This window comes from Arachis hypogaea, chromosome 1 (genome assembly GCF_003086295.3).
Source record: "Arachis hypogaea cultivar Tifrunner chromosome 1, arahy.Tifrunner.gnm2.J5K5, whole genome shotgun sequence".
Taxonomy (NCBI): domain Eukaryota; kingdom Viridiplantae; phylum Streptophyta; class Magnoliopsida; order Fabales; family Fabaceae; genus Arachis; species Arachis hypogaea.
In genome coordinates this window covers 15,364,648-15,389,594 of record NC_092036.1, presented here as the reverse complement: position 1 = coordinate 15,389,594, position 24,947 = coordinate 15,364,648, and the positions used below count along the sequence as shown (strand labels likewise).

General features: G+C 37.7%; 1 protein-coding gene across 6 annotated transcripts; it reads right to left on the bottom strand.

The window, feature by feature from the left end:
• Positions 1 to 10,269: 10,269 nt before the first annotated feature.
• LOC112799108 (uncharacterized) lies at positions 10,270 to 13,281 on the bottom strand. Of its 6 annotated transcripts, XM_025841671.3 has the most exons (8): positions 13,109 to 13,270; positions 12,780 to 12,837; positions 12,353 to 12,480; positions 12,034 to 12,124; positions 11,843 to 11,931; positions 11,204 to 11,244; positions 11,028 to 11,084; positions 10,270 to 10,444 (listed from the first exon to the last, which is right to left on the bottom strand). In XM_025841671.3, the coding sequence occupies exons 1-4, from the start codon at positions 13,157 to 13,159 to the stop codon at positions 12,050 to 12,052; spliced, it is 312 nt and encodes a 103-aa protein (XP_025697456.1). In that variant the 5' UTR covers positions 13,160 to 13,270; the 3' UTR covers positions 10,270 to 10,444; positions 11,028 to 11,084; positions 11,204 to 11,244; positions 11,843 to 11,931; positions 12,034 to 12,049. The 6 variants fall into 6 exon arrangements, 5 of the variants coding, with proteins under 5 accessions (XP_025697456.1, XP_072089812.1, XP_072089816.1 ...); XM_072233711.1 differs by lacking the exon at positions 10,270 to 10,444 and having other exon boundaries at positions 10,890 to 11,084; positions 11,843 to 11,885; positions 13,109 to 13,281; XR_011880474.1 differs by lacking the exon at positions 10,270 to 10,444 and having other exon boundaries at positions 10,908 to 11,084; positions 12,780 to 12,814; positions 13,109 to 13,255.
• Positions 13,282 to 24,947: the final 11,666 nt, after the last annotated feature.

Here is a 24,947-nt window from a genome sequence, read left to right as displayed (position 1 = left end):
TCTTGAGTCTCTTTTCCATTAAGCTCCTTCCACACATATGTCCATGAGGACTTGCTCCAACCTTTGATCAAAGTTGACCCTTCTAGTGTAGTGGCGTGTGTTTTCTTGCAAAATTGGCAAGTGGAACGCCAACCTTACATTTTCCAGACTGAAATCTAAGTATTTTCCCCGAACCATTGTAAGCCAATTCTTTGGATTCAGGTTCATACTTTGATCATGGTTTCTAGTGATCCATGCATTGGCATAGAACTCTTGAACCATTAAGATTCTGACTTGTTGAATGGGGTTGGTGAGAACTTACCAACCTCTTCTTTGGATCTCATGTCGGATCTCCGGATACTCATTTTTCTTGAGCATGAAAAGGACCTCAGGGATCACCTTCTTCTTGGCCACAACTTCATAGAAGTAGTCTTGATGGACCTTTGAGATGAATCATTCCATCTTCCATGACTCAGAGATGGAAGCTTTTGCCTTTCCTTTCCTCTTTCTAGAGGTTTCTCCAACCTTAGGTGCCATAAATGGTTATGGAAAAATAAAAAGCAATGCTTTTACCACACCAAACTTAAAAGGTTTGCTCGTCCTTGAGCAAAAGAAGAAAGAAATAAAGGGAAGGAGAAGAAAATAGAGGAGATGGAGGGTGATAGGTGGTTCGGCCAAGAGGAGGGAAAGGTGTTTGTGTTGTGTGAATATGAAGGAGTAGTGAGGGGTTTATATAGGGGTGAGGAGAGGGTTGGGTTTCGGTCATTAGGGTTGGGATTGGAAAGGAAAAGTGTGTGAATTTTTAAAGTGAGGTAGGTGAGGTTTTTGGGGAAGAGGTATGGAGGTGATTGGTGAAGAGAATATAGGGAAGATGATATGATTAGATTGGTAAGTGAGAGAGAGGGGTAGGGTAGGTGGGGATCCTGTGGGGTCCACAGATCCTGAGGGGTCAAGGATTTCATCCCTGCTCCTTTTAGGCGTGCAAAACGCCCTTACTATGCAATCCTGGCATTTAACGCTAGATTGCTGCTTGTTTCTGGCGTTAAACTCCAGCTTTTATTCCTTTCCTGGCGTTAAACGCCAGGTTGCAACTTGTTTCTGGCGTTTAACGCCAGATTGTAGCTTGTTTCTGGCGTTTAATGCCAGTCTGGTACTTGTTTCTGGCGTTTAACGCCCAGAATGGTGCCAGACTGGGCGTTAAACGCCCATTCTGCTACCCTTACTGGCGTTTAAATGCCAGTAAGTCTCTCCTCCAGGGTGTGCTATTTTTAATGCTATTTTTTATTTTTCTTAAATTTTTACATTTGTTTTTGTGACTCCACATGATCATAAACCTAAATAAAAAGAAAATAACATGAAATAAATAAAATTGGGTTGCCTCCCAATAAGCACTTCTTTAATGTTAATAGCTTGACAGTGAGCTCTCATGGAGCTTCACAGATGTTCAGAGTATTGTGGGGACCTCCCAACACCAAACTTAGAGTTTGAATGTGAGGGTTCAACACCAAACTTAGAGTTTGGTTGTGGCCTCCCAACACCAAACTTAGAGTTTGAGTGTGGGGGCTTTGTTTGACTCTACATTGAGAGAAGCTTTTCTTGCTTCCTATCCATGGTTACAGAGGGAGATCTTTGAGTTTTAAACATAAGGTAGTCCTCATTCAATTGAAGGATCAACTCTCCTCTGTCCACATCAATCACAGCTTTTGCTGTGGCTAGGAAGGGTCTTCCAAGGATGATGGATTCATCCTCATCCTTCCCAGTGTCTAGGATTATGAAATCAGCAGGGATGTAAAGGCCTTTGACCTTTACTAGCACGTCCTCTACCTATCTATAAGCCTTTTTCATGGATTTGTCTGCCATCTCTAATGAGAATGTGGCAGCCTGCACCTCAAAGATTTCCAGATCCTCCATTACAGAGAGTGACATTAAATTTATGCCTGACCCCAGGTCACATAGAGCCTTCTCAAAGGTCATGGTGCCTATGGTGCAGGGAATTAGGAATTTACCAGGATCCTGTTTCTTTTGAGGTAAAGTGTGCTGAACCCAGGTATTCAGTTCATTAATGAGCAATGGAGGCTCATCCTCCCAAGTCTCATTACCAAATAGCTTGGCATTCAGCTTCATGATTGCTCCTAAATACTGGGCAACTTGCCCTTCAACAATGTCTTTAACTTCTTCAGAAGATGAATAGTCATTAGAGCTTATAAATGGTAAAAGGAGGTTCAATGGAATCTCTATGGTCTCTAGGTGAGCCTCAGATTCCTTAGGTTCCTCAACTGGGAACTCCTTTTTGTCCAGAGGATGTCCCAAGAGGTTTTCCTCACTGGGATTCACGTCCTCCTCCTCCTCTGTGCATTCGGCCACACCAAGTAAGGTTATGGCCTTGCACTCTATTTTTGGGTTCTCTTCTGTATTGCTTGGGAGAGTACTAGAAGGAGTTTCAATGACTCTTTTACTCAGCTGGCCCACTTGTGGCTCCAAATTTCTAATGGAGGACCTTGTTTCATTCATGAAACTGAGAGTGGCCTTAGATAGATCAGAAACTATATTTGCTAAGCTAGATGGGTTCTACTCAGAATTCTCTGTCTATTGCTGAGAGGATGATGAAAAAGGCTTGTTATTGCTAAACCTGTTTCTTCCACCATTATTAAAGCCTTGTTGAGGCTTTTGTTGATCCTTCCATGAGAAATTTGGATGATTTCTCCATGAGGGATTATAGGTGTTTCCATAGGCTTCACCCATGTAATTCACCTTTGCCATTGCAGGGTTCTCAGGATCATAAGCTTCTTCTTCAAAAGATTATTCTTTTGTACTGTTGGATGCATTTTGCAATCCATTCAGACTCTGAGAAATCAAATTGACTTGTTGAGCCAATATGGCATTCAGAGCATCAATTTCAAGAACTCCCTTCCTTTGAAGCGTCCCATTACTCACAGGATTCCTTTCAGAAGTGTACATGAACTGGTTATTTGCAACCATGTCAATGAGTTCCTGAGCTTCTGCAGCCATTTTCTTCAGGTGAATAGATCCACCTGCAAAATGGTCCAATAACATCTTAGACAATTCAGACAGACCATCATAGAATATATCCAAGATGGTCTATTCTGAAAGCATGTCAGAGGGACACTTTTGGGTCAGTTGCTTGTATCTCTCCCAAGCTTCATAGAGGGATTTACCTTCTTTCTGTCTGAAGGTTTGAACATCCACTCTAAGCTTGCTCAGCTTTTGAGGAGGAAAGAACTTGGCTAAGAAAGCCGTGACCAGCTTATCCCAAGAGTTCAGGCTATCTCTAGGTTGAGAGTCCAACCATGTTCTAGCTCTGTCTCTTATAGCAAAAGGGAAAAGCATAAGCTTATAGACCTCAGAATCAACTCCATTAGTCTTAACAGTATCACAGATCTACAAGAATTCAGTTAAGAACTGAAAAGGATCTTCTTATGGAAGTCCATAAGACTTGCAATTTTGTTGCATCAGAGAAACTAATTGAGGCTTTAGCTCAAAATTGTTTGCTCCAATGGTAGGGATTGAGATGTTTCTTCCATGTAAGTTAGAATTTGGTGCAGTAAAGTCACCAAGCATCTTCCTTGCACCTCGACCATTGTTATTGGTTTCGGCCATGCCTTTTTCTTTTACGAGATTTTCTGTAAGGTTTTCTCTGGATTGTTGTGCTTTAGCTTCTCTTAGCTTCTTCTTCAGAGTCCTTTCAGGTTCAGGATTTGCTTCAACAAGAATGTCCTTGTCCTTGCTCCTGCTCATATGAAAAAGAAGAGAACAGAAAGGAAGAGGAATCCTCTATGTCACAGTATAGAGATTCCTTTATGTGAGTAGAAGAAGAAAAGAATAGAAGAAGAAGAGAAAAATTCGAACACAGAAGAGAAGAGAGGGTTCGAATTTTGAGATGAAGAGAAGTGTTAGTAAATAAATAAAATAAATAGAAAGAGATGAGAGGGAAAGAATTTTCAAAAATTAACTAAAATAAAAGAAAAAATACTTTTGTTTTTATTTTAAATTAAAGTTAAAATTTGAATTTATAAAAAGGAATAAAATTAAAATTCAAAACAATTAGTTAAATAGAAAGAATTTTGAAAAAGAGGATGGTGATTTTCGAAAATTAGAGAGAGAAAAGTAGTTAGGTAGTTTTGAAAAAGATTTGAAAATCAATTTTGAAAAGATAAGAAGTTAGAAAAGATTTTTGAAATTGATTTTGAAAAATATATGATTTGAAAAAAATATGTTTGAAAAGATACGATTAAAATTTATTTTGAAAAAGAAATTTAGAAAGATTTGATTTTTAAAATTAAAGTTAATGACTTGACTAACAAGAAACTAAAAGATATGATTCTAGAATTTAAAGATTGAACCTTTCTTAACAAGAAAGTAACGAACTTCAAATTTTTTAATCAATCACATTAATTGTTAGTAACGTTTTCGAAAATTTGAAATGAAATTAAGAAAAAGGTTTTGAAAAACAATTTTTAAAATTTTCGAAAATAATAAAAAATGAAAAAGATTTGATTTTTGAAAAAGATTTGAAAAGATAAGGTTTTTAAAATTGAAATCTTGACTTGACTAACAAGAAACAACTTATTTTAAAAATTTTTGACTAAGTCAAGCCAAAGATTTTGAAATTTATAAGTAAAATAAGGAAAAGATATTTTTTATTTTTTTGAATTTTTAATAATGAGAGAGAAAAACACAAAAATGACTCACAACATGAAAATTTTGGATCAAACCCAATGATGCATGCAAGAACACTATGAATGTCAAGATGAACACCAAGAACACTTTGAAGATCATGATGAAAATCAAGAACTTATTTTTGAAAAATTTCAAGAAAAAAAAACATGCAAGACACCAAACTTACAAATTTTTAATATTTAGACTCTAAGAATTCAAAAATGCATATGAAAAACAAGAAAAGATACAAAACAAAAAAATATGAAGATTAAACAAGAAGACTTGTCAAGAACAACTTGAAGATCATGAAGAACACATGCATGAAATTTTTTTGAAAATTTTTAGAATATTAAAAAGATGCAATTGACACCAAACTTAAAAATTGACTTTAGACTCAAACAAGAAGCACAAAATATTTTTGATTTTATGATTTTATTATTATTTTTTTGGATTTTTTCGAAAATTACATTTTGGAAAAACGAAAACAAATAAAAACATTTTGAAAAATTTTTGAAAACTTTTTGAAGATAAAATAAAGGTTGAAACAAAAAGAAAATTACTTAATCTGAGCAACAAGATGAATCGTCAGTTGTCCAAACTCGAAAAATCCCCGGCAACGGTGCCAAAAACTTGGTGTACAAAATTGTGATCTCAATGGCGCCAACAACTTGGTATGCACAATTGTAATCTCAACTCTTTTCCACAACTTCACACAACTAACCAGCAAGTGCATTGGGTCGTCCAAGTAATAAACCTTACATGAGTAAGGGTCGATCCCACAGAGATTGTCGGCTTGAAGCAAGCTATGGTCATCTTGTAAATCACAGTCAAGCGGATTAAAATGGTTATGGAGTTTTGATAATTAAAATATAAATAAAACGTAAAATAAAAATAGAGATACTTATGTAATTCATAGGTGGGAATTTCATATAAGCGTATGGAGATGCGTTGTTCCTTCTGAATCTCTGCTTTCCTATTGCCTTCGTCCAATCCTTCATACTCCTTTCTATGGCAAGCTGTATGTTGGGCATCACCGTTGTCATTGGCTACTTCCCGTCCTCTCAGTGAAAAAGGTCCTCTATGGTTTCTCGCATGGCTAATCAGCTGTTGGTTCTCGATCATGTAGGAATAGGATTTACTATCCTTTTGCATCTGTCACCACGCCCTACAGTCGCGAGTTTGAAGCTCGTCACAGTCATCCCATCCCAGATCCTACTCGGAATAGCACAGACAAGGTTTAGACTTTCCGGATCTCAAGAATGCTGCCAATGGGTTCTAGTCTATACCACGAAGACTCTGATCTCAAGGAATTGAAGGCTCTATTTTCAGGAGAGGCAATCAAATGCATGGACCAGGAATCCAAGAGATACACACTCTAGCTTTCACAGGTAGAATGGAAGTGTTTGTCAGGCACGCGTTCATAAGTGAGAATGGTGATGAGTGTCACGGATCATCACATTCATCAGGTTGAAGTGCGAATGAATATCTTAGAATGAGAATAAGCTTAAATTGAATAGAAGAACAATAGTACTTTGAATTAATACTCGAGGAACAGCAGAGCTCTACACCTTAATCTATGGTGTGTAGAAACTCCACCTTTGAAAATACATAAGTGAAAATAAGGGAGGCATGGCCATGAGGCCAGCCCCCAATGTCTAAGGACTAACAATGATCAAATATGTTCCAAAAGCTCGTCCAAATATGTCTAATACACTAGTAAAAAGTTCTATTTATACTAAACTAGTTACTCGGGTTACAAAAACAAGTAAATGATGCAGAAATCCACTTCAGGGCCCACTTGGTGTGTGCTTGGGCTGAGCATTGAAGCTTTCACATGTAAAGGTCTTCCTTGGAGTTAAATGCCAATTTGTAACTTGTTTCTGGCGTTTGACTCTGCTTTGCAACTTGTTTTTGGCGTTTAACGCTAGACTAGGGCAGAAAGCTGGCGTTAAATGCCAGTTTGCGTTATCTAAACTCCGGTAAAGTATAAACTATTATATATTGCTGGACAGCCCTGGATGTCTACTTTCCAACGCAATTGAGAGCGCATCATTTGGATTTCTATAGCTCCAAAAAATCTATTTCGAGTGCAGGGAGGTCAGAATCCAACAACATCAGCAGTCCTTTTTCAGCCTCTGAATCAGATTTTTTGCTCAGGTCCCTCAATTTCAGCCAGAAAATACCTGAAATCATAGAAAAACACACAAACTCACAGTAAAGTTCAGAAATGTGAATTTTTCTTAAAAACTACTAAAAATATACTAAAAACTAACTAAATCATACTAAAAACTATGCAAAAATAATGCCAAAAAGCATATAAATTATCCGCTCATCACTAAGCTAAGTACAGTGAAGTCCATCTAAAGACATTAAAGAAGCACTTGTTGGAGGCAACCCAATAATCACTCATACATTATTAATTTTTTAATTATTTCTATTTTAATTAGTTCTCTTTTTAATTAGTTTTTTATTATGTTTTAAGTTAATTTTAATGTTAGTGATCATGAACAGTGCTTAAACAGAGACAGAATGATGCAGAACAGCAAACAAAATACCCTGAAGAAGGGATCTCCCTGGCGTTAAACACCAGAAAAGGGTGGCAATAGTGCGTTCAAACGCCCATGGAAGTAGCAAGCCTGGCGTTAAACGCCAGCCAGGGAGCCTTGATTGGGCATTTAACGCCCAATGGGGAGCACTAGCCTGGCGTTAAACGCCAGCCAGGGAACCCTGGCTGGGCGTTTAACGCCCAAGAAGGAGCATAAGCCTGGCGTTAAACGCTAGCCAAGGTGCCCTGACTGGGCATTTAATGTCCAAGAGGGAGGGACAATCTGGCGTTAACGCCAGAATGCAGGCATTCTAGGCGTTTAAATGCCAGCAAGACAGCATGGAGCTAACCTAAAAAATCTTATCTTTTCTTCATTCAATCTATCTTATTCAAATTCAATCTTGAAAATTCTTTGATTTTTAAGTCAAATCTTGTTTAAATATTTTAATTTCAATTTAATTTTAAATTTAAAATATTTTTTTTCAAAACCTATCAAATCCTTTTCAAAATTTCATATCTTTTCCAACTTGTTTTCAAATTCTTTCAAAATCTTTTCTTATCTTGTTAATATATTTTATTAAACTTTCAAATCTTTTTCATACTTCTTATCTTATCTTTAAAATATTTTATATCTTTTTAAAATATTTTCTTATCTTTCAAGTTTAACAACTTATCTTTTTTTATTTTTTTCAAAAATCTTTATCTTTCTTTAATGATTATTTTCGAAAATTACCTCCCCCCTCCCTATATATATGTAACCGTGTCCCTCTCCCTCACTCACCACCTCTCATTCGAATTCTATTCTCTTTTCTTTCCTCTATTTCACTTCTCTTCTTCTTCCTTTTTTACCTTTTGCTCGAGGACGAGCAAATCTTCTAAGTTTGGTTTGGAAGGAGCCCTATTCTCTCATCAATAATTCAATCCCATGGCTCCAAAAAGTTGCAAGACCGCCCCAAAGAATAAGAAAGAAGACAACTCAACATTTGTTTTCAAACTGTTCGAGTCCTTACTGATGAGTGGATAATTTATACGCTTTTTGGCATTGCTTTTAGGTAGTTTTTAGTATGTTTTAGTTACTTTTTAGTATATTTTTGTTAGTTTTTATGAAAAAATCATATTTCTGAACTTTACGATGAGTTTGTGTATTTTTCTGTGATTTCAGGTATTTTCTGGCTGAAATTGAAGGACCTGAGCAAAAAACTGATTCAGAGGCTGAGAAAGGACTGCAGATGTTGTTGGATTCTAACCTCCTTGCACTCAAAGTGAATTTTCTGGAGCTACAGAAGCCCAATTAGCGCACTCTCAATTACTTTGGAAAGTAGACATCTTGGACCTTCCAGCAATGTATAATAGTCCATACTTTGCTCAATACTTGATGGCCTAAACTGGCGTCCAAACGCCCACCAGAGACCCTTTTCTGGCGTAAAACACCAGAACTGGCACTAAAGCTGGAGTTAAATGCCCTAATTGGCACCCAAGCTGGCATTTAACTCCAAGGATGGCCTATGCATGTGGAAGCTTCAAAGCTCAGGCACTAAAGCTGGAGTTAAACGCCCCAATTGGCACCCAAGCTGGCATTTAACTCCAAGGATGGCCTATGCACATGGAAGCTTCAAAGCTCAGCCCAAACACACACCAAGTGGGCCCCAGAAATAGATTTCTGCACTATCTACTCATTTTCTGTAAACCCTAGTAACTAGTTTAGTATAAATAGCACTTTTTACTGTTGTACGGGGGTCATCTTCCCCTGTTTCGAATACTTATGCCATTTAGGAGGCTGGCCATTCGGCCAGGCCTAGACTGTTTGTTCTTATGTATTTTCAACGGTGGAGTTTACACCTCATAGATTGAGGTAAGGAGCTTTGCTGTTCCTCATGAATTAATGCAAGTACTGTTGTTTTTTCCTTCAATTCATGCCTACTTCTTCTCCAAGATATACTCTTATACTTAATTCAGTTAAGTCAGACTGAAGGGGTGACCCGTGACAATCACCCACTATCTTCAGTACTCGCTTAGCTAAGATCCGCGTGCTTGACAACCACAAAGTAGTCTACATGATGTTCAACGTAATCATTGGACGCCAGCCAGAGTATACTCTCTTCGGTCTCTAATCCACAGATTCGCATCGTCTCTCCTGACAACAGAGCATCTGACCCCGTAATTAGGATCTTTGTGGTATAGGCTAGAATCAATAGATAGCATTCCTAAGATCCAGAAAGTCTAAACCTTGTCTGTGGTATTCCGAGTAAGATCTGAGAAGGGATGACTGTGAGGAGCTTCAAACTCACGAATATTGGGCGCAGTGACAGTGTGCAAAAGGATCAATGGATCTTATTCTGACACAAGTGAGAACCGACAGATGATTAGCCATGCGGTAGCTGTGCTTGGTATTTTGCATCTGAGACAAGAAATCCGACACACTACAAGAAAAATACCCATTCAGGTACATTTGAAAAGTGTAGACAAAAGTGAAAAAAATGATGCCTTAGGCTACGGCTACGCTTTTTGGGCTACGGCTACGCTTTTTGGAGTGATTCCTATTCGGCCGTTGCCTATTCTCAAAGGCTACGCTTTTCTGCACCAAGGGCTACGCTTTTGGCCTTTGAGAATAGGCTACGCTTTTCAAGTGATGCTATCTAGGACCAAAGGCTACGCTTTTCAGCTTTTATTTTTCCAGAATAGGCTACGCTTTTCAACACTACTGCATCACTTGTAAAGCGTAGCCACATTGTATATCATAGCTACTTTTTATAAGCGTAGCCTTATGTTCCTCTTTTTTTTTATATACTATAGCTACTGTATATAAGTGTAGCCTTAGGTCTCGTTTTTTTTTTGTATACTATTTTTTCTATATATATATATATATAATAATTATTAATACAACATAATAGTTAATATGATTACATATATAATAATTCTGTATTTTTATTTAAATGAGTTGAATATTACAAAATAAAAATAATACATAATTATACTAAATAATTTCTTTATATAATAAAAATTATCTCTAACCAAAATATATTTATAATATTGATCCAAAAGTACAAGAATGAAGTTAACTGTAAAAATTTATACATCTCAAACTAAAGTAAGCATAGCCATATCAAAAACATAATATCACTTAGCCAATAAAAGTATCTTCTAATAAAAATCATTAGTCAACCATACATGTAAAGATTCTAAATAGCACTCTATCTTAGCCAATAAACCACAATAATAGTCAGCTTAATCTTCATTGTTATCCTGCATAATTATATAGAAAAGTAGTTAAAAAAATATTCATAATGACATTCGTAATTATAAAAAGACCACCAAAGAAATCACCTTTTTTTAATCTTAATTTTAACTCGATTTATCACCAAAGAAACACAAGGTTCTCAAAAGCTATAGACACTTAAAAGAGTTGGAGCTAACATTTCAAGAATACATAATAATGAGTAATGACTAACAAATATGATATATAAGGTGCCAAGATAGGTCAGAGACTACTTCATAACAAACAAAAATCTGCTGACTTTGGAAATAGACCTCTCAAAATCAAAATGAGCAATTAGATAGATGAGACTAAGATTCTTCAATTCAGAAAATAATGCAATATGTTCACAGAATAATCCTGACTCTTGAATAGACCTCTCTGACAAATAAAGACTTCAACTGTCGAAACAGAAAAATAAAACTGACAAATCCAAACCATAAACCATTGCATTGAAGTGATGAAATATAATTCATTATATTAGGGAATAATTATAATTTTAATTGAAACGCATATTGCATTGAAGTGATGAAATTAACAGTACTTAATTATGACTTGAGAAGCATTACATACCTTCTATCTAGCAAGTGTGTCCCAATTTATATCCTTAAAGAAAACATGTTCTTTCACCTGGATAATTAAGCATCTATCAATGTGACGTTTGAAGTGCAAGTAAAATGAAATATGATCATAAAAATGGGGAACAAGCATCTGTATGCTAATAAGAAATTAAATCACCTCTGGTGCACCTCTAGCTCCAAGTCTTTGGTTAGGATCTTCAGTCAATAATCTGTAAATAAACACATCTCAGGTACTAATCCAAGAAAATATTCATTTTTCTATCCTAATCGTGACTTCAACTTAGCACAATAACGCAGGACAAAAAACCATAATTTATAACAGATCGGCATCCAGCAAAGGGAGCATAAAGAAAAAGCTTTAGATAGAATAAAACTTAGATTTTGTACAAACTATAATTATATTTTCATTTTTACACAAAGCCACAGTTAAGAGAGGGGGTAAAAAACGAATCATGGGCTTGTTATGTAGTTGACAACAGTCAAATAATTCAGAACACCAAATACAATGGGATTGCTGTTCTCATGGTTTAAGGATAATGCCATGTGAAAGGTGAGACAGTAGTGGTCACTGTCACAAGATTATTAACATAAAGTTCATATTTAGCAGATATGGCACCAGGATTGCTAAACAATATACATTCACAAATGCTATCTTCGGCTTAAGCAGTCAAGCTAAAATATCCAAATTAATGGAAGCATGCTCAGTATTGGAAACATAAACAAAGCATTGATATTCTAAAATGCTGACCAGAATAAACAGTTTGCAATTGCCAGATACATATAACATGAAGATAACATGATTATTACCGATCAATAAGATCTTGAGCTTCAGGACTCATTTCTTCAGGAACTGCAGGCCAAGGTATCTTACGATTAAGAATATTATCAAATATAGTCTACAAACACCCCCAAAAAGAAATATCTATCAGTAAGAGCTAAACCATACAGCAAACAAGAACAGAAACGCAAAAATCATGGCAAAAGGTATGCTATTAAACCTGAGGATGCTCTGCATTAAAAGGTGGAAGACCAACAAGCACCGTCTCTCCGGCCTCCGCCACTCTCATTCTCTCTCCATCTCTCCCTAAACTACAATCACATTTAAGAATCAAAATCGAAACCACCGACAAGGAAGCTTAATCCGTAAGCCAAAACAAAAAGGTAAAGAAAAGAAAAAAAGCGAAGCTAAATTGGGAAAGTTGTATTATAAACTGTAAGCTATAACTAGAGGTAACCATGGCAAGATTCGTCAACTACCGAGTAGGAAAAATAAAAAAATTGAAGAGAAAAAGGGAATGGGCATAAGAAATTAGGCACCTGAACACCAGGGGTATCAAAGTTTATGACTAGGATCTTGGCACCAACGTCACCCAAAATTCGGAGCTCCACTCGGTCGTTGAGCGAGGCGTCACGCATCAAATTAGCGGAGTAAAAGTGAAGCATAACTATAAAAGTGAAGAATTAGAAACTGCAAAAGTGATCTTAAAACTTGTTTAAGAAAGAATAACAAACTACTATTTAAGATGGAAAAAATGAGATAATAGATATGCATGTTCTAATGATGAAACATACTACTTCATTAGCATTTCAGTTTAGAGTTGTATATCAAGTTTTCCATGAACATAAAGACTTGAAATATATAGTTTTTGGGTTAAGCCCACAAAATCTGGTACAAACTTGGTACATATTAATGAAAAGCACCTGTTTGCTTTATTCTCTGAGAGAAAGGAGGCCAAGTTGATACCTTCCTTGTTGTGGCAAGGGATCCAGAGGGCATTGCTGCTACAAAAGATACTATGAACCTAATGAGGGACATCACAGAGTAAATAAAGGATAGTAAATAAGGGATAGTACATAAGTACATAGTAAAAATTGGTGAACCTGGTTCATTAGGATTTTCTCTCTTTCGCTACAATTAAATGGAATAGTGTTCTTAGTTCTTAATCAGTAACATAGGCTTTCTTAGCTGGACTATGTGGAAGACTAGAAACCAGTTCATATTTCAAAATAAAGAAATTAATCCAGCAACAACAATTATCTGAGCAATTAAGCATTGTGAATCAGAAACCTTGCCTTTTGCTCGTTTATGCCTTGAATCAGGTGCACAGCCTTGTGTGATAACATGCCAAATCCACTTGAACAGTTTCAATACTGAAAATTGATTAAAAATGTTAAAATAGACTCAGACTTTGTATTTGGTCCTAGCTCAGTATAATAACAACTATAGTAATTCATATATCAAACACGTAGTTTACTAATTGTATGCGAAAGTAATTACAATTAAAAAATAAAATCACTTAAAAAAGTGTGGCTGAATGGGTATTTTTCTTGTAGTGACAGTTGATTAGCCATACAGAAATTGTAGCCGGACCATTTTCACTGAGAGGATCATACAGCTTGCCATGGAAGGGAGGACGTATGATTGGGTGAAGACAATAGGAAAGTAGAGGTTCAGAAGCAAAAAGCATCTCCAAACGCTTTTCTGAAATTCCCACCAATGAATTACATGAGTATCTCTATGTTATTTTCCGCTTTATTTATCTTTTAATTATCAAATCCTCAGAACTATTTGAATTCGCCTGATTGAGATTTACAAGATGACCATAGCTTGCTTCAAGCCGTCAATCTCCGTGGGATCGACCCTCACTCACGTAAGGTATTACTTGGACGATCAAGTGCACTTGCTGGTTAGTTGTGCGGAGTTGTGAAAAGTGTGATCACAATTTTGTGCACCAAGTTTTTGGCGCCGTTACTGGAGATTGTTCGAGTTTGGACAACTAACGGTTCATCTTGTTGCTTAGATTGGGTAATTTTATTTTATGTTTAAGCTTTTTATTTTTATTTTCGAAAAAAATACAAAAAAATTAATAAAATCATAAAAACCAAAAAAAATATTTTTTGTGTTTCTTGTTTGAGTCTAGTGTTAAATTTTAAGTTTGGTGTCAATTGCATGCTTTAATTTTTCTTAATTTCGAAAACATATGCATTGTGTTCTTCATTGATCTTCAAGTGTTCTAGCATGCAGTACTTGTTCTTATATTAATTTTTCATGTTTTGTGTCATTTTGTTGTTTTTCTTTTTTCTCATTAAAAATTCAAAAAAAAATTTCAAAAATATCTCTTTTCAAGTAAATAATACAGAGAAATGAAGATTCAGAACATACAGCAGAGGAATCACAGAGAAAAAGCTGGGCGTTTAGAAAAACGCCCAGTAAGGAAGGAATTCTGGCGTTAAACACCAGCCAGGGTATCTGGCTGGGCATTAAACACCCAAAGAGGTAGCATTCTGGGCGTTAAACGCCAGAATGGATAGCATCCTGGGCGTTTAACGCCAGGATAACACAGGGGAGGTAATTTCGTTTCAAATTCAAATTTTTTTCAAATTTTCATGTTTTAAATTATAATTTTAAAATCTTATCTTTCCACATTTTCAAAAATCTTTGATAACAATTAATGTTTTAATTAAAAAAATTACAAGTTTGTTACTTTCTTGTTAAGAAAGGTTCAATCTTTGAATATTAGAATCATATCATTTAGTTTCTTGTTAGTCAAGTCATCACTTTTAAAAATCAAATCTTTTTCAATCATATCTTTTCAATCATATCTTTTTCAATCAAATCTTTTTCTAACTTCTTATCTTTTCAAAATTATTTTTAAATATTTTTCAACTAATTACTATTTCTTATCTTTTTCAAAACCACCTAACTACTTTTTCACTTCCAATTTTTGAAAATCACTAACCCCTTTTTCAAAAATCTTTTTAGTTAACTAATTGTTTTAAATTCTAATTTTATGTTTTTTCTTTTAAATTTTTGAGAACTCTTTCTCTCTCATCTCTTTCTATTTATTTTATTTAATTGCTAACATTCCTCCTCCACTCATCTAAAAATTTTTTCGAACTCACCTCCTCTCTCTTCTCATTCTTCTACTCCTTTTCCTCTGACACATCAAGGAGTCTCTATGCTGTGACATAGAGGATTCCACTACTCTCTTTTGTTCTCTTCTTTTTTATATGAGCAGAAATAGGGATAAAAACATTCTTGTTGAAGCTGATCCTGAACCTGAAAGGACTCTGAAGAAGAAGCTGAGAGGACCTTTCAGAGAATTTTGAAAAAGAAGTAGACATAGCAGTCGAACCCAACAACAATGCTAGAGAAGCAAGGAAGATGCTTGGTGACTATGATCCACCAACTTCCAACTTTTATGGAAGAAGCATCTCAATTCTTGCCATTGGAGCAAATAACTTTGAGTTTAAGCCTCAATTAGTTTCTCTAATGCAGCAGAATTATAAGTTTTATGGACTTCCATCGGAAGATTCTCATCAGTTCTTAGCTGAATTCTTGGAAATCTGTGATAATATTAAGACCAATGGGGTTGATCCTGAGGTCTACAATCTTATGATTTTCCCGTTTTGCTGTAAGAGATAGAGCTAGAACATGGTTAGACTCACAACCTAGAGAAAGCCTGAACTCTTGGGACAAGTTAGTCAATGCTTTCTTGACCAAATTATTTCCATCTCAAAAGATGAGCAAGCTTATTGTGGAAGTCCAAACCTTCAAACAGAAGAAAGGTTAATCCCTCTATGAAGCTTGGGAAAGATACAAGCAATTAACCAAAAGGTGTCCTTCTGATATGCTTCTAGAATGGAGCATCATATGTATATTCTATGATGGTCTGTCTGAATTGTCCAAGATGTCATTGGACCACTCTGCTGGTGGATCTCTTCATCTGAAAATCCCTGCAGAAGCCCATGAACTTATTGAGATGGTTGCAAATAACCAGTTCATGTACACTTCTGAAAGAAATCCTGTGAATAATGAGATGACTCAGAAGAAAGGAGTTCTTGAGATTGATACTCTGAATGCCATATTGGCTCAGAACAAAATATTGACTCAGCAAGTCAATATAATTTCTCAGAATCTGACTGGATTACAAGCTGCATCCGGCAGTGCTAAGGAAACCTCCTCTAAAGGAGAAGCTTATGACCCTGAGAATCCTGCAATGGAAGAGGTGAATTACATGGGAGAATCCTATGGAAACACCTATAATCCTTCATGGAGGAATCATCTAAATTTCTCATGGAAGGATCAATAGAAGCCTCAACAAGGCTTCAACAACAATAATGGTGGGAGAAATAAGTTTGGCAATAGCAAACCTTTTCCATCATCTTTTTAGCAACAGATAGAGAATTCTGAACAGAGCCTCTCTGGCCTAGCAAATATAGTCTCTGATTTATCTAAGGCTACTCTCAGTTTCATGATTGAAACAAGGTCCTCCATCAGAAATTTGGAGGCACAAGTAGGTCAGCTGAGTAAAAGAGTTACTGAAACTCCTCCTAGTACTCTCCCAAGCAATACAGAAGAGAATCCTAAAAGAGAGTGCAAGGCCATAACTATAACCAAAATGGCCGAACCTGGAGAGAGTGAAAAGGCAGTGATTCCCAGTGAGAAAGACCTCAGGGGACGTCCACTGACCAATAAGGAGTTCTTTATTAAGGAACCAAAGACATCTGAGGCTCATACAGAGACCATAGAGATTCCACTGAACTTACTATTGCCATTCATGAGCTCTGATGAATATTCTTCCTCTGAAGAGGGTGAAGACGTTGAAGAGCAAGTTGCTCAGTATCTGGGAGCAATCATGAAGCTGAATGCCAAGTTATTTGGTAATGAGACTTAGGAGGATGAACCTCCATTGATCATCAATGAACTGAATACATGGATTCAGCAAACATTGCCTAAAAAAAAACCGGATCCCGGAAAGTTCTTAATACCTTGCACCATAGGCACCATGACCTTTGAAAAGGCTCTGTGTGACCTGGGGTCAGGTATCAACCTCATGCCACTCTCTGTAATGGAGAAACTAGGGATCTTTGAGGTACAAGCTGTAAGAATCTCACTAGAGATGGCAGACAAATCAATGAAACAGGCTTATGGACTTGTAGAGGATGTCTTAGTGAAGGTTGAAGGCCTTTATGTCCCTGCTGACTTCATAATCCTAGACACTGGGAGGGATGAAGATGAATCCATCATCCTTGGAAGACCCTTCGTAGCCACAACAAGGGCTGTGATTGATGTAGACAGAGGAGAGTTAGTCCTTCAATTGAATGAGGACTACCTTGTGTTCAAGACTCAAGGATCTTCTTCTGTAGACATGGAGAAGAAGCATGAAAAGCTTCTCTCAATACAGAGTTGGACAGAGCCCTCACACTCAACTTCTAAGTTTGGTGTTGGGAGGCCACAACAATGCTCTGAGCATCTGTGAAGCTCTGTAAGAGCTTCCTGTCAAGCTATTGACATTAAAGAAGCGCTTATTGGGAGGCAACCCAATTTTATTTATTTATATTAATCACTTTTTCATTCTATTTTCTAGTTTTAGTATATGTCTTCTTTAGGTTGATGATCATGTGAAGTCACAAAAACAGCTATAGCATTAAAGCAGGAATAAAAAACAGCATCAAAAATAGCACACTCTGGAGGACGAAATTATTGTCGTTCAAACGCCAGTAAGGCTAGCAAAGTGGGCGTTTAACGCCCAGTCTGGCACCATTCTGGGCGTTAAATGCCAGAAATGGCACACAGGCTGGCATTTAACGCCAGAAAAGGGTTCTGGTGTCTGGTTGGCATTAAACGCCAGTAAGGGTAGCAGAATGGGTGTTTAACGCCCAGTCTGGCAGCATTCTGGGCGTTAAACGCCAGAATTGGCAGCCAGACTGGCGTTTAATGCCAGAAATGCCACACAAAGGGCGTTTAAACACCAGAAAGGTGCAGGGATGAGAAATCCTTGACACCTCAGGATCTGTGGACCCTACAGGATCCCTACCTATCCCAGCTTATTCTCACTCCTCTTTACACCTTTCCATAACACCCTTCCTCAAACACCATTCACCTATCAAATCTTACCCTCTTCCCCATAACCTCTTCACCACTCATATCCATCTATTATTTCCCATCATACAAACCACCTACCCCCACCCACTCAAATTCAAACCATTTTCCTCCCAAACCCAACCCCTATCACACGAATTCCCTCTCCCCTTTACCCTATATGTACCCCTCCTTACTCCTTCATTTTTACACATCCCAAACACTCCAAACCTCCCTTGGCCAAACCACTCTTCCACCTCCATCTCCTCTATTTCTTCTTCTTCTACTCCTTTCTTTCTTCTTTTGCTCGAGGATGAGCAAACCTTTTAAGTTTGGTGTGGAAAAACATTGCTTTTTATTTTTTTTTCCATAACCATTAATGGCACCTATGGCCGAAGAAACCTCTAGAAAGAGGAAAAGGAAGGCAATTGCTTCCACCTTCGAGTCATGGGAGATGGAGAGATTCATCTCAAAGGTCCATCAAGACCACTTCTATGAAGTTGTGGCCAAGAAGAAGGTAATCTCCGAGGTCCCCTTCAAGATCAAAAAGAGCGAATATCTGGAGATCCGACAAGAGATTCGGAGAAGAGGTTGGGAAGCTCTCACCAACCCCATCCAACAAGTCGGAATCTTAATGGTTCATAAGTTCTATGCTAATGCATAGATCACTAAGAACCATGATCAAAGTATGAACCCGAACTCAAAGAATTGGCTCACAATGGTTCGGGGAAATACTTAGATTTCAGTCTGGAAAATGTGAGGTTGACATTCAACTTTCCAATGATGCAAGAAGATCTTCATCCTTTCATAAGAAGGGTCAATTTTGATCAAAGGTTGGACCAAGTCCTCATGGACATCTGTGTAGAAGGAGCCTAATGGAAGAGAGACTCCAAAGGCAAGCCGGTTCAACTAAGAAGGCTTGACCTCAAACCCATGGCTAGAGAATGGTTAGAGTTCATCCATCGCTCTATCATTCCTACTAGCAACCGATCCAAAGTAACTGTGGATCGGGCTATCATGATCCATAGCATTATGATTGGAAAGAAAGTGGAAGTTCATGAGATCATACCTCTAGAACTATACAAGGTGGCTAACAAGCCCTCCACTTTGGCAAGGTTAGCCTTTCCTCATCTCATCTGTCACTTATGCAATTTAGCCAGAATTGTCATAGAGGAAGACATTCTCATTGAAGAGGACAATTCCATCACTAAAAAGAGGATGGAGCAAACAAGAGAGACCACTCACGGACCTCAACAAGAGCATGAGAAAGTCCCTCATCAAGAAAACCCTAAGATGCCTCAAGGGATGCATTTTCCTCCACACAACTATTGGGAGCAACTCAACACCTCTTTAGGAGATTTGAGTTCCAACATAGAGAGACTAAGGATGGAGCATCAAGAGCACTCCATTATCCTTCATGAAATTAGAGAGGACCAAAGAGCCATGAGGGAGGAACAACAAAGGCAAGGAAGAGATATTGAGGTGCTCAAGCACTCCATGGGATCTTCAAGAAGAAGAACTAGCCGCCATCACTAAGGTGGACCCGTTCTTTAATTTCCTTGTTATTTATTTTTCTATTTTTCATTTCTTATGCTTTATGTTTTGTCTATGTTTGTGCCTTTATTACATGATCATTAGTGTCTAGTGTCTATGCCTTGAAGCTATGAATGTCCCATGAATCCTTCACCCTTCTTAAATGAAAAATGTTTCTAATTGCAAAAGAACAAGAAGTACATGAATTTCGAATTCTATCTTGAAATTAGTTTAATTATTTTGATGTGGTGGCAATACTTTTTGTTTTCTGAATGAATGCTTGAACAGTGCATATTTTTTATAGTGAAGTTTATGAATGTTAAAATGGTTAGCTCTTGAAAGAATAATGAAAAAAGAGAAATGTTATTGATAATCTTAAAAATCATAAAATTGATTCTTGAAGCAAGAAAAAGCAGTGAAAAATACAAATCTTGCGGAAAAAAAAGTGGCAAAAAAAAAGAAAGAAAAAGAAAAAGCAAGTAGAAAAAGCCAGTGACCCTTTAAACTAAAAGGCAAGGGTAAAGATGATCCAAGGCTTTGAGCATCAGTGGATAGAAGGGCCTAAAGGAATAAAATCCTGGCCTAAACGGCTAAATCAAGCTATTCCTAACCATGTGCTTGTGTCATGAAGGTCCAACTGAAAAGCTTGGGACTGAGTAGTTAAAGTCGTGATCCAAAGCGAAAGAGTGTGCTTAAGAACTCTGGACACCTCTAACTGGGGACTCTAGCAAAGCTGAGTCACAATCTGAAAAGGTTCACCCAGTTATGTATCTGTGGCATTTATGTATCCGGTAGTAATACTAGAAAACAAGATGCTTAAGGTCACGGCCAAGACTCATAAGTAGCTGTGTTCAAGAATTAACATACTGAACTAGGAGAATCAATAACACTATCTTAACTCTGAGTTCCTATGGATGCCAATCATTCTGAACTTCAAAGGATAAAGTGAGATGCCAAAACTGTTCAGAAGCAAAAAGCTACTAGCCCCGCTCATCTAATTAGAACTAAGCTTCATTGAAATTTTAAGGTTTATTATATATTCTCATCTTTTTATCCTATTTTGTTTTTGGTTGCATGGGGACAAGCAACAATTTAAGTTTGGTGTTGTGATGAGCGGATAATTTATACACTTTTTGGCATTGCTTTTAGGTAGTTTTTAGTATGTTTTAGTTACTTTTTAGTATATTTTTGTTAGTTTTTATGAAAAATTCACATTTCTGGACTTTATTATGAGTTTGGGTATTTTTCTGTGATTTTAGATATTTTTTGGCTGAAATTGAGGGACCTGAGCAAAAATCTGATTCAGAGGCTGAGAAAGGACTGCAGATGCTACTGGATTCTGACCTCCCTGCACTAAAAGTGGATTTTCTGGAGCTATAGAAGCCCAATTGGTGCGATCTCAATTGCGTTGGAAAGTATACATCATGGGCTTTCCAGCAATGTTTAATAGTCCATACTTTGCTCGATACTTGATAGCCCAAACTGGCGTCCAAATGCCCACCAGAGACCCTTTTCTGGCGTAAAACGCCAGAACTGGCACTAAAGCTGGAGTTAAACGTCCAAACTGGCACCCAAGCTGGCGTGTAACTCCAAGGATGGCCTATGCACGTGGAAGCTTCAAAGCTTAGCCCAAACACACACCAAGTGGGCCCCGAAAGTGAATTTCTGTACTATCTACTCATTTTTTGTAAACCTTAGTAACTAGTTTAGTATAAATAGCACTTTTTACTATTGTACGGGGGTGGTACACGAAATTGTGATCAGCAATGGCACCATCAAATCTCGGGCAAAATATGGACTATTATACATTGCTGGAAAGCCCAGGATGTCTACTTTCCAACGCAGTTGAGAGCACACCAATTGGGCTTCTGTAGCTCCAGAAAATTCACTTCGAGTGCAGGGAGGTCAGAATCCAACAGCATCTGCAGTCCTTTTCAGCCTCTGAATAAGATTTTTGCTCAGGTCCCTCAATTTCAGCCAGAAAATACCTGAAATCACAGAAAAACACACAAACTCATAGTAAAGTCCAGAAAAGTGAATTTTAACTAAAAACTAATAAAAATATAATAAAAACTAACTAAAACATACTAAAAATAATGCCAAAAAGCGTACAAATTATCCGCTCATCACAACACCAAACTTAAATTGTTGCTTGTCCTCAAGCAACTGAAAATCAAATAAGATAAAAAGAAGAGAATATGCAATGAATTCCAAAAACATCTATGAAGATCAGTATTAATTAGATGAGCGGGGCTTTTAGCTTTTTGCCTCTGAACAGTTTTGGCATCTCACTTTATCCTTTGAAATTTAGAATGATTGGCTTCTCAAGGAACTCAGAATCCAGATAGTGTTATTGATTCTCCTAGTTAAGTATGGTGATTCTTGAACATAGCTACTTTATGAGTCTTGGCCGTGGCCCAAAACACTCTGTCTTCCAGTATTACCACCGGATACATACATGCCACAGACACATAACTGGGTGAACCTTTTCAGATTGTGACTCAGCTTTGCTAGAGTCCCCAATTAGAGGTGTCCAGGGTTCTTAAGAACACTCTTTTTGCCTTGGATCACAACTTTATTTTTTTTTCTTTTTTCTTTCCCCTTTTTTTCGTTTTTTTTTTTGAATTCAATGCTTTTTCTTGCTTCAAGAATCATTTTTTTATGATTTTTCAGATCCTCAGTAACATGTCTCCTTTTTCATCATTCTTTCAAGAGCCAACATTCATGAACAACAAATTCAAAAGACATATGCACTGTTTAAGCATACATTCAGAAATCAAAAGTATTGCCACCACATCAAAATAATTAATCTGTTATAAAATCTGAAATTCATGCAATTCTTCTCTTTATCAATTAAGAAGATTTTTCATTCAAGAAAGGTGATGGATTCATAGGACATTCATAACTTTAAGGCATAGACACTAAGACACTAATGATCATAAGACACAAACATAGATAAACATAAGCATGAAAAATTCGAAAAACGGGAAATTAAAGAACAAGGAGATTAAAGAACGGGTCCACCTTAGTGATGGCGGCTTGTTCTTCCTCTTGAAGATCTTATGGAGTGCTTGAGCTCCTTAATGTCTCTTCCTTGCCTTTGTAGCTCATCTCTCATGACTCTTTGATCTTCTCTAATTTCATGGAGGAGAATGGAATGTTCTTGGTGCTCCACCCTTAGTTGTCCCATGTTGGAACTCAATTCTCCTAGGGAGATGTTGATTTGATCCCAATAATTTTGTGGAGGAAAGTGCATCCCTTGAGGTATCTCAGGGATTTCATGGTGAGTGGGATCTCTTGTTTGCTCCATCCTCTTCTAAGTGATGGGCTTGAGGTCATGCCTTCTTAGTTGAATCGGCTTCCCTCTCTCTTCCATTGAGCGCCCTCTTCACAGATGTCTATGAGGACTTGGTCCAACCTTTGATCAAGGTTGACTCTTTTTGAGCTTGAAGGGGACCTCGGGGATCACCTTCTTCATGGCCACAACTTCATAGAAGTGGTCTTGATGCACCCTTGAGATGAATCTCTCCATCTCCCATGACTCGAAGGTGAAAGCTTTTGCCTTTCCTTTCCTCTTTCTAGAGGTTTCTCCAGCCTTAGATGCCATAAATGGTTATGGAAAAACAAAAAGCAATGCTTTTACCACACCAAAATTAGAAGGTTTGCTCGTCCTCAAGCAAAAGAAGAAAAAAGAGAGTAGAAGAAGAAGAAATAGAGGAGATGGAGGTGGCTTTGTGGTTCGGCCAAGGGGGAGAAGTGGTGTTTTGGTTGTGTGAAAATGAAGGAGTGAAGATGGGTTTATATAGGAGTCGAGAGGGGTTGTATGGTTCGGTCATGTGAGGGTGGGTTTGGGTGGGAAAGTGGTTTGAATTTGAATGGTGAGGTAGGTGGGGTTTTATGAAGGATGGATGTGAGTGGTGAAGAGAATAGTGGGATTTGATAGGTGAGGGGTTTTTGAAGAAGAGGTGTTGAGGTGATTGGTGAATGGGTGAAGAAGAGAGAGAGTGGTGGGGTAGGTGGGGATTCTGTGGGGTCCACAGATCCTGAGGTGTCAAGGAAAATTCATCCCTGCACCAAGTGGCGAGCAAAAATGCTCTTTATGCCAATTCTAGCGTTAAACGCCGGGCTGGTGCCCATTTCTGGCGTTTAACGCCAACTTCTTGCCCTTTCCTGGCGTTTAACGCCAGTCTGGTGCCCCTTTCTGGCGTTAAACGCCCAGAATGGTGCCAGACTGGGAGTTAAACGTCCATTTGCTGCCCTTACTGGCATTTAAACGCCAGCAAGTTTTCCTCCAGGGTGTGCTATTTTTCTTTCTATTTTTCATTCTGTTTTTGCTTTTTTAATTGATTTTATGACTTCCCATGATCATCAACCTACAGAAAACATAAAATAACAAAGGAAAAATAGATAAATATAACATTGGGTTGCCTCCCAACAAGCGCTTCTTTAATGTCAGTAGCTTGACAGTGGGCTCTCATGGAGCCTCACAGATACTCAGAGCAACGTTGGAACCTCCCAACACCAAACTTAGAGTTTGAATGTGGGGGTTCAACACCAAACTTAGAAGTTGGTTGAGGCCTCCCAACACCAAACTTAGAGTTTGACTGTGGGGGCTCTGTTTGACTCTGTTTTGAGAGAAGCTCTTCATGCTTCCTCTCCATGGTTATAGAGGGATATCCTTGAGCCTTAAACACAAGGGATTCTTCATTCACTTGAATGATCAATTCTCCTCTGTCAATATCAATCACAGCCTTTGCTGTGGCTAGGAAGGGTCTGCCAAGGATGATGGATTCATCCATGCACTTCCCAGTCTCTAGGACTATGAAATCAGCAGGGATGTAATGGTCTTCAATTTTTACCAGAACATGCTCTACAAGTCCATAAGCTTGTTTTCTTGAATTTTCTGCTATCTCTAGTGAGATTTTTGCAGCTTGTACCTCAAAGATCCCTAGCTTCTCCATTACAGAGAGAGGCATGAGGTTTATACTTGACCCTAGGTCACACAGAGCCTTCTTGAAGGTTATAGTGCCTATTGTACAAGGTATTGAAAACTTCCCAGGGTCCTGTCTCTTTTGAGGTAATTTCTGCCTAGACAAGTCATCCAGTTCTTTGGTGAGCAAAGGGGGTTCATCCTCCCAAGTCTCATTACCAAATAACTTATCATTTAGCTTCATGATTGCTCCAAGGTACTTAGCAACTTGCTCTTCAATGACATCTTCATCCTCTTTAGAGGAAGAATACTCATCAAAGCTCATGAATGGCAGAAGTAAATCCAATGGAATCTCTATGGTCTCAGTGTGAGCCTCAGATTCCCATGGTTCCTCATTAAGGAACTCATTAGAGGCCAGTGGACGTCCGTTGAGGTCTTCCTCAGTGGCGTTCACTGCTTCTTCCTCCTCTCCAAATTCTGCCATGTTGATGGTCTTGCACTCTCCTTTTGGATTCTCTTCTGTATTGTTTGGAAGAATACTATGAGGGAGTTCAGTAACTTTCTTACTCAGCTGACCCACTTGT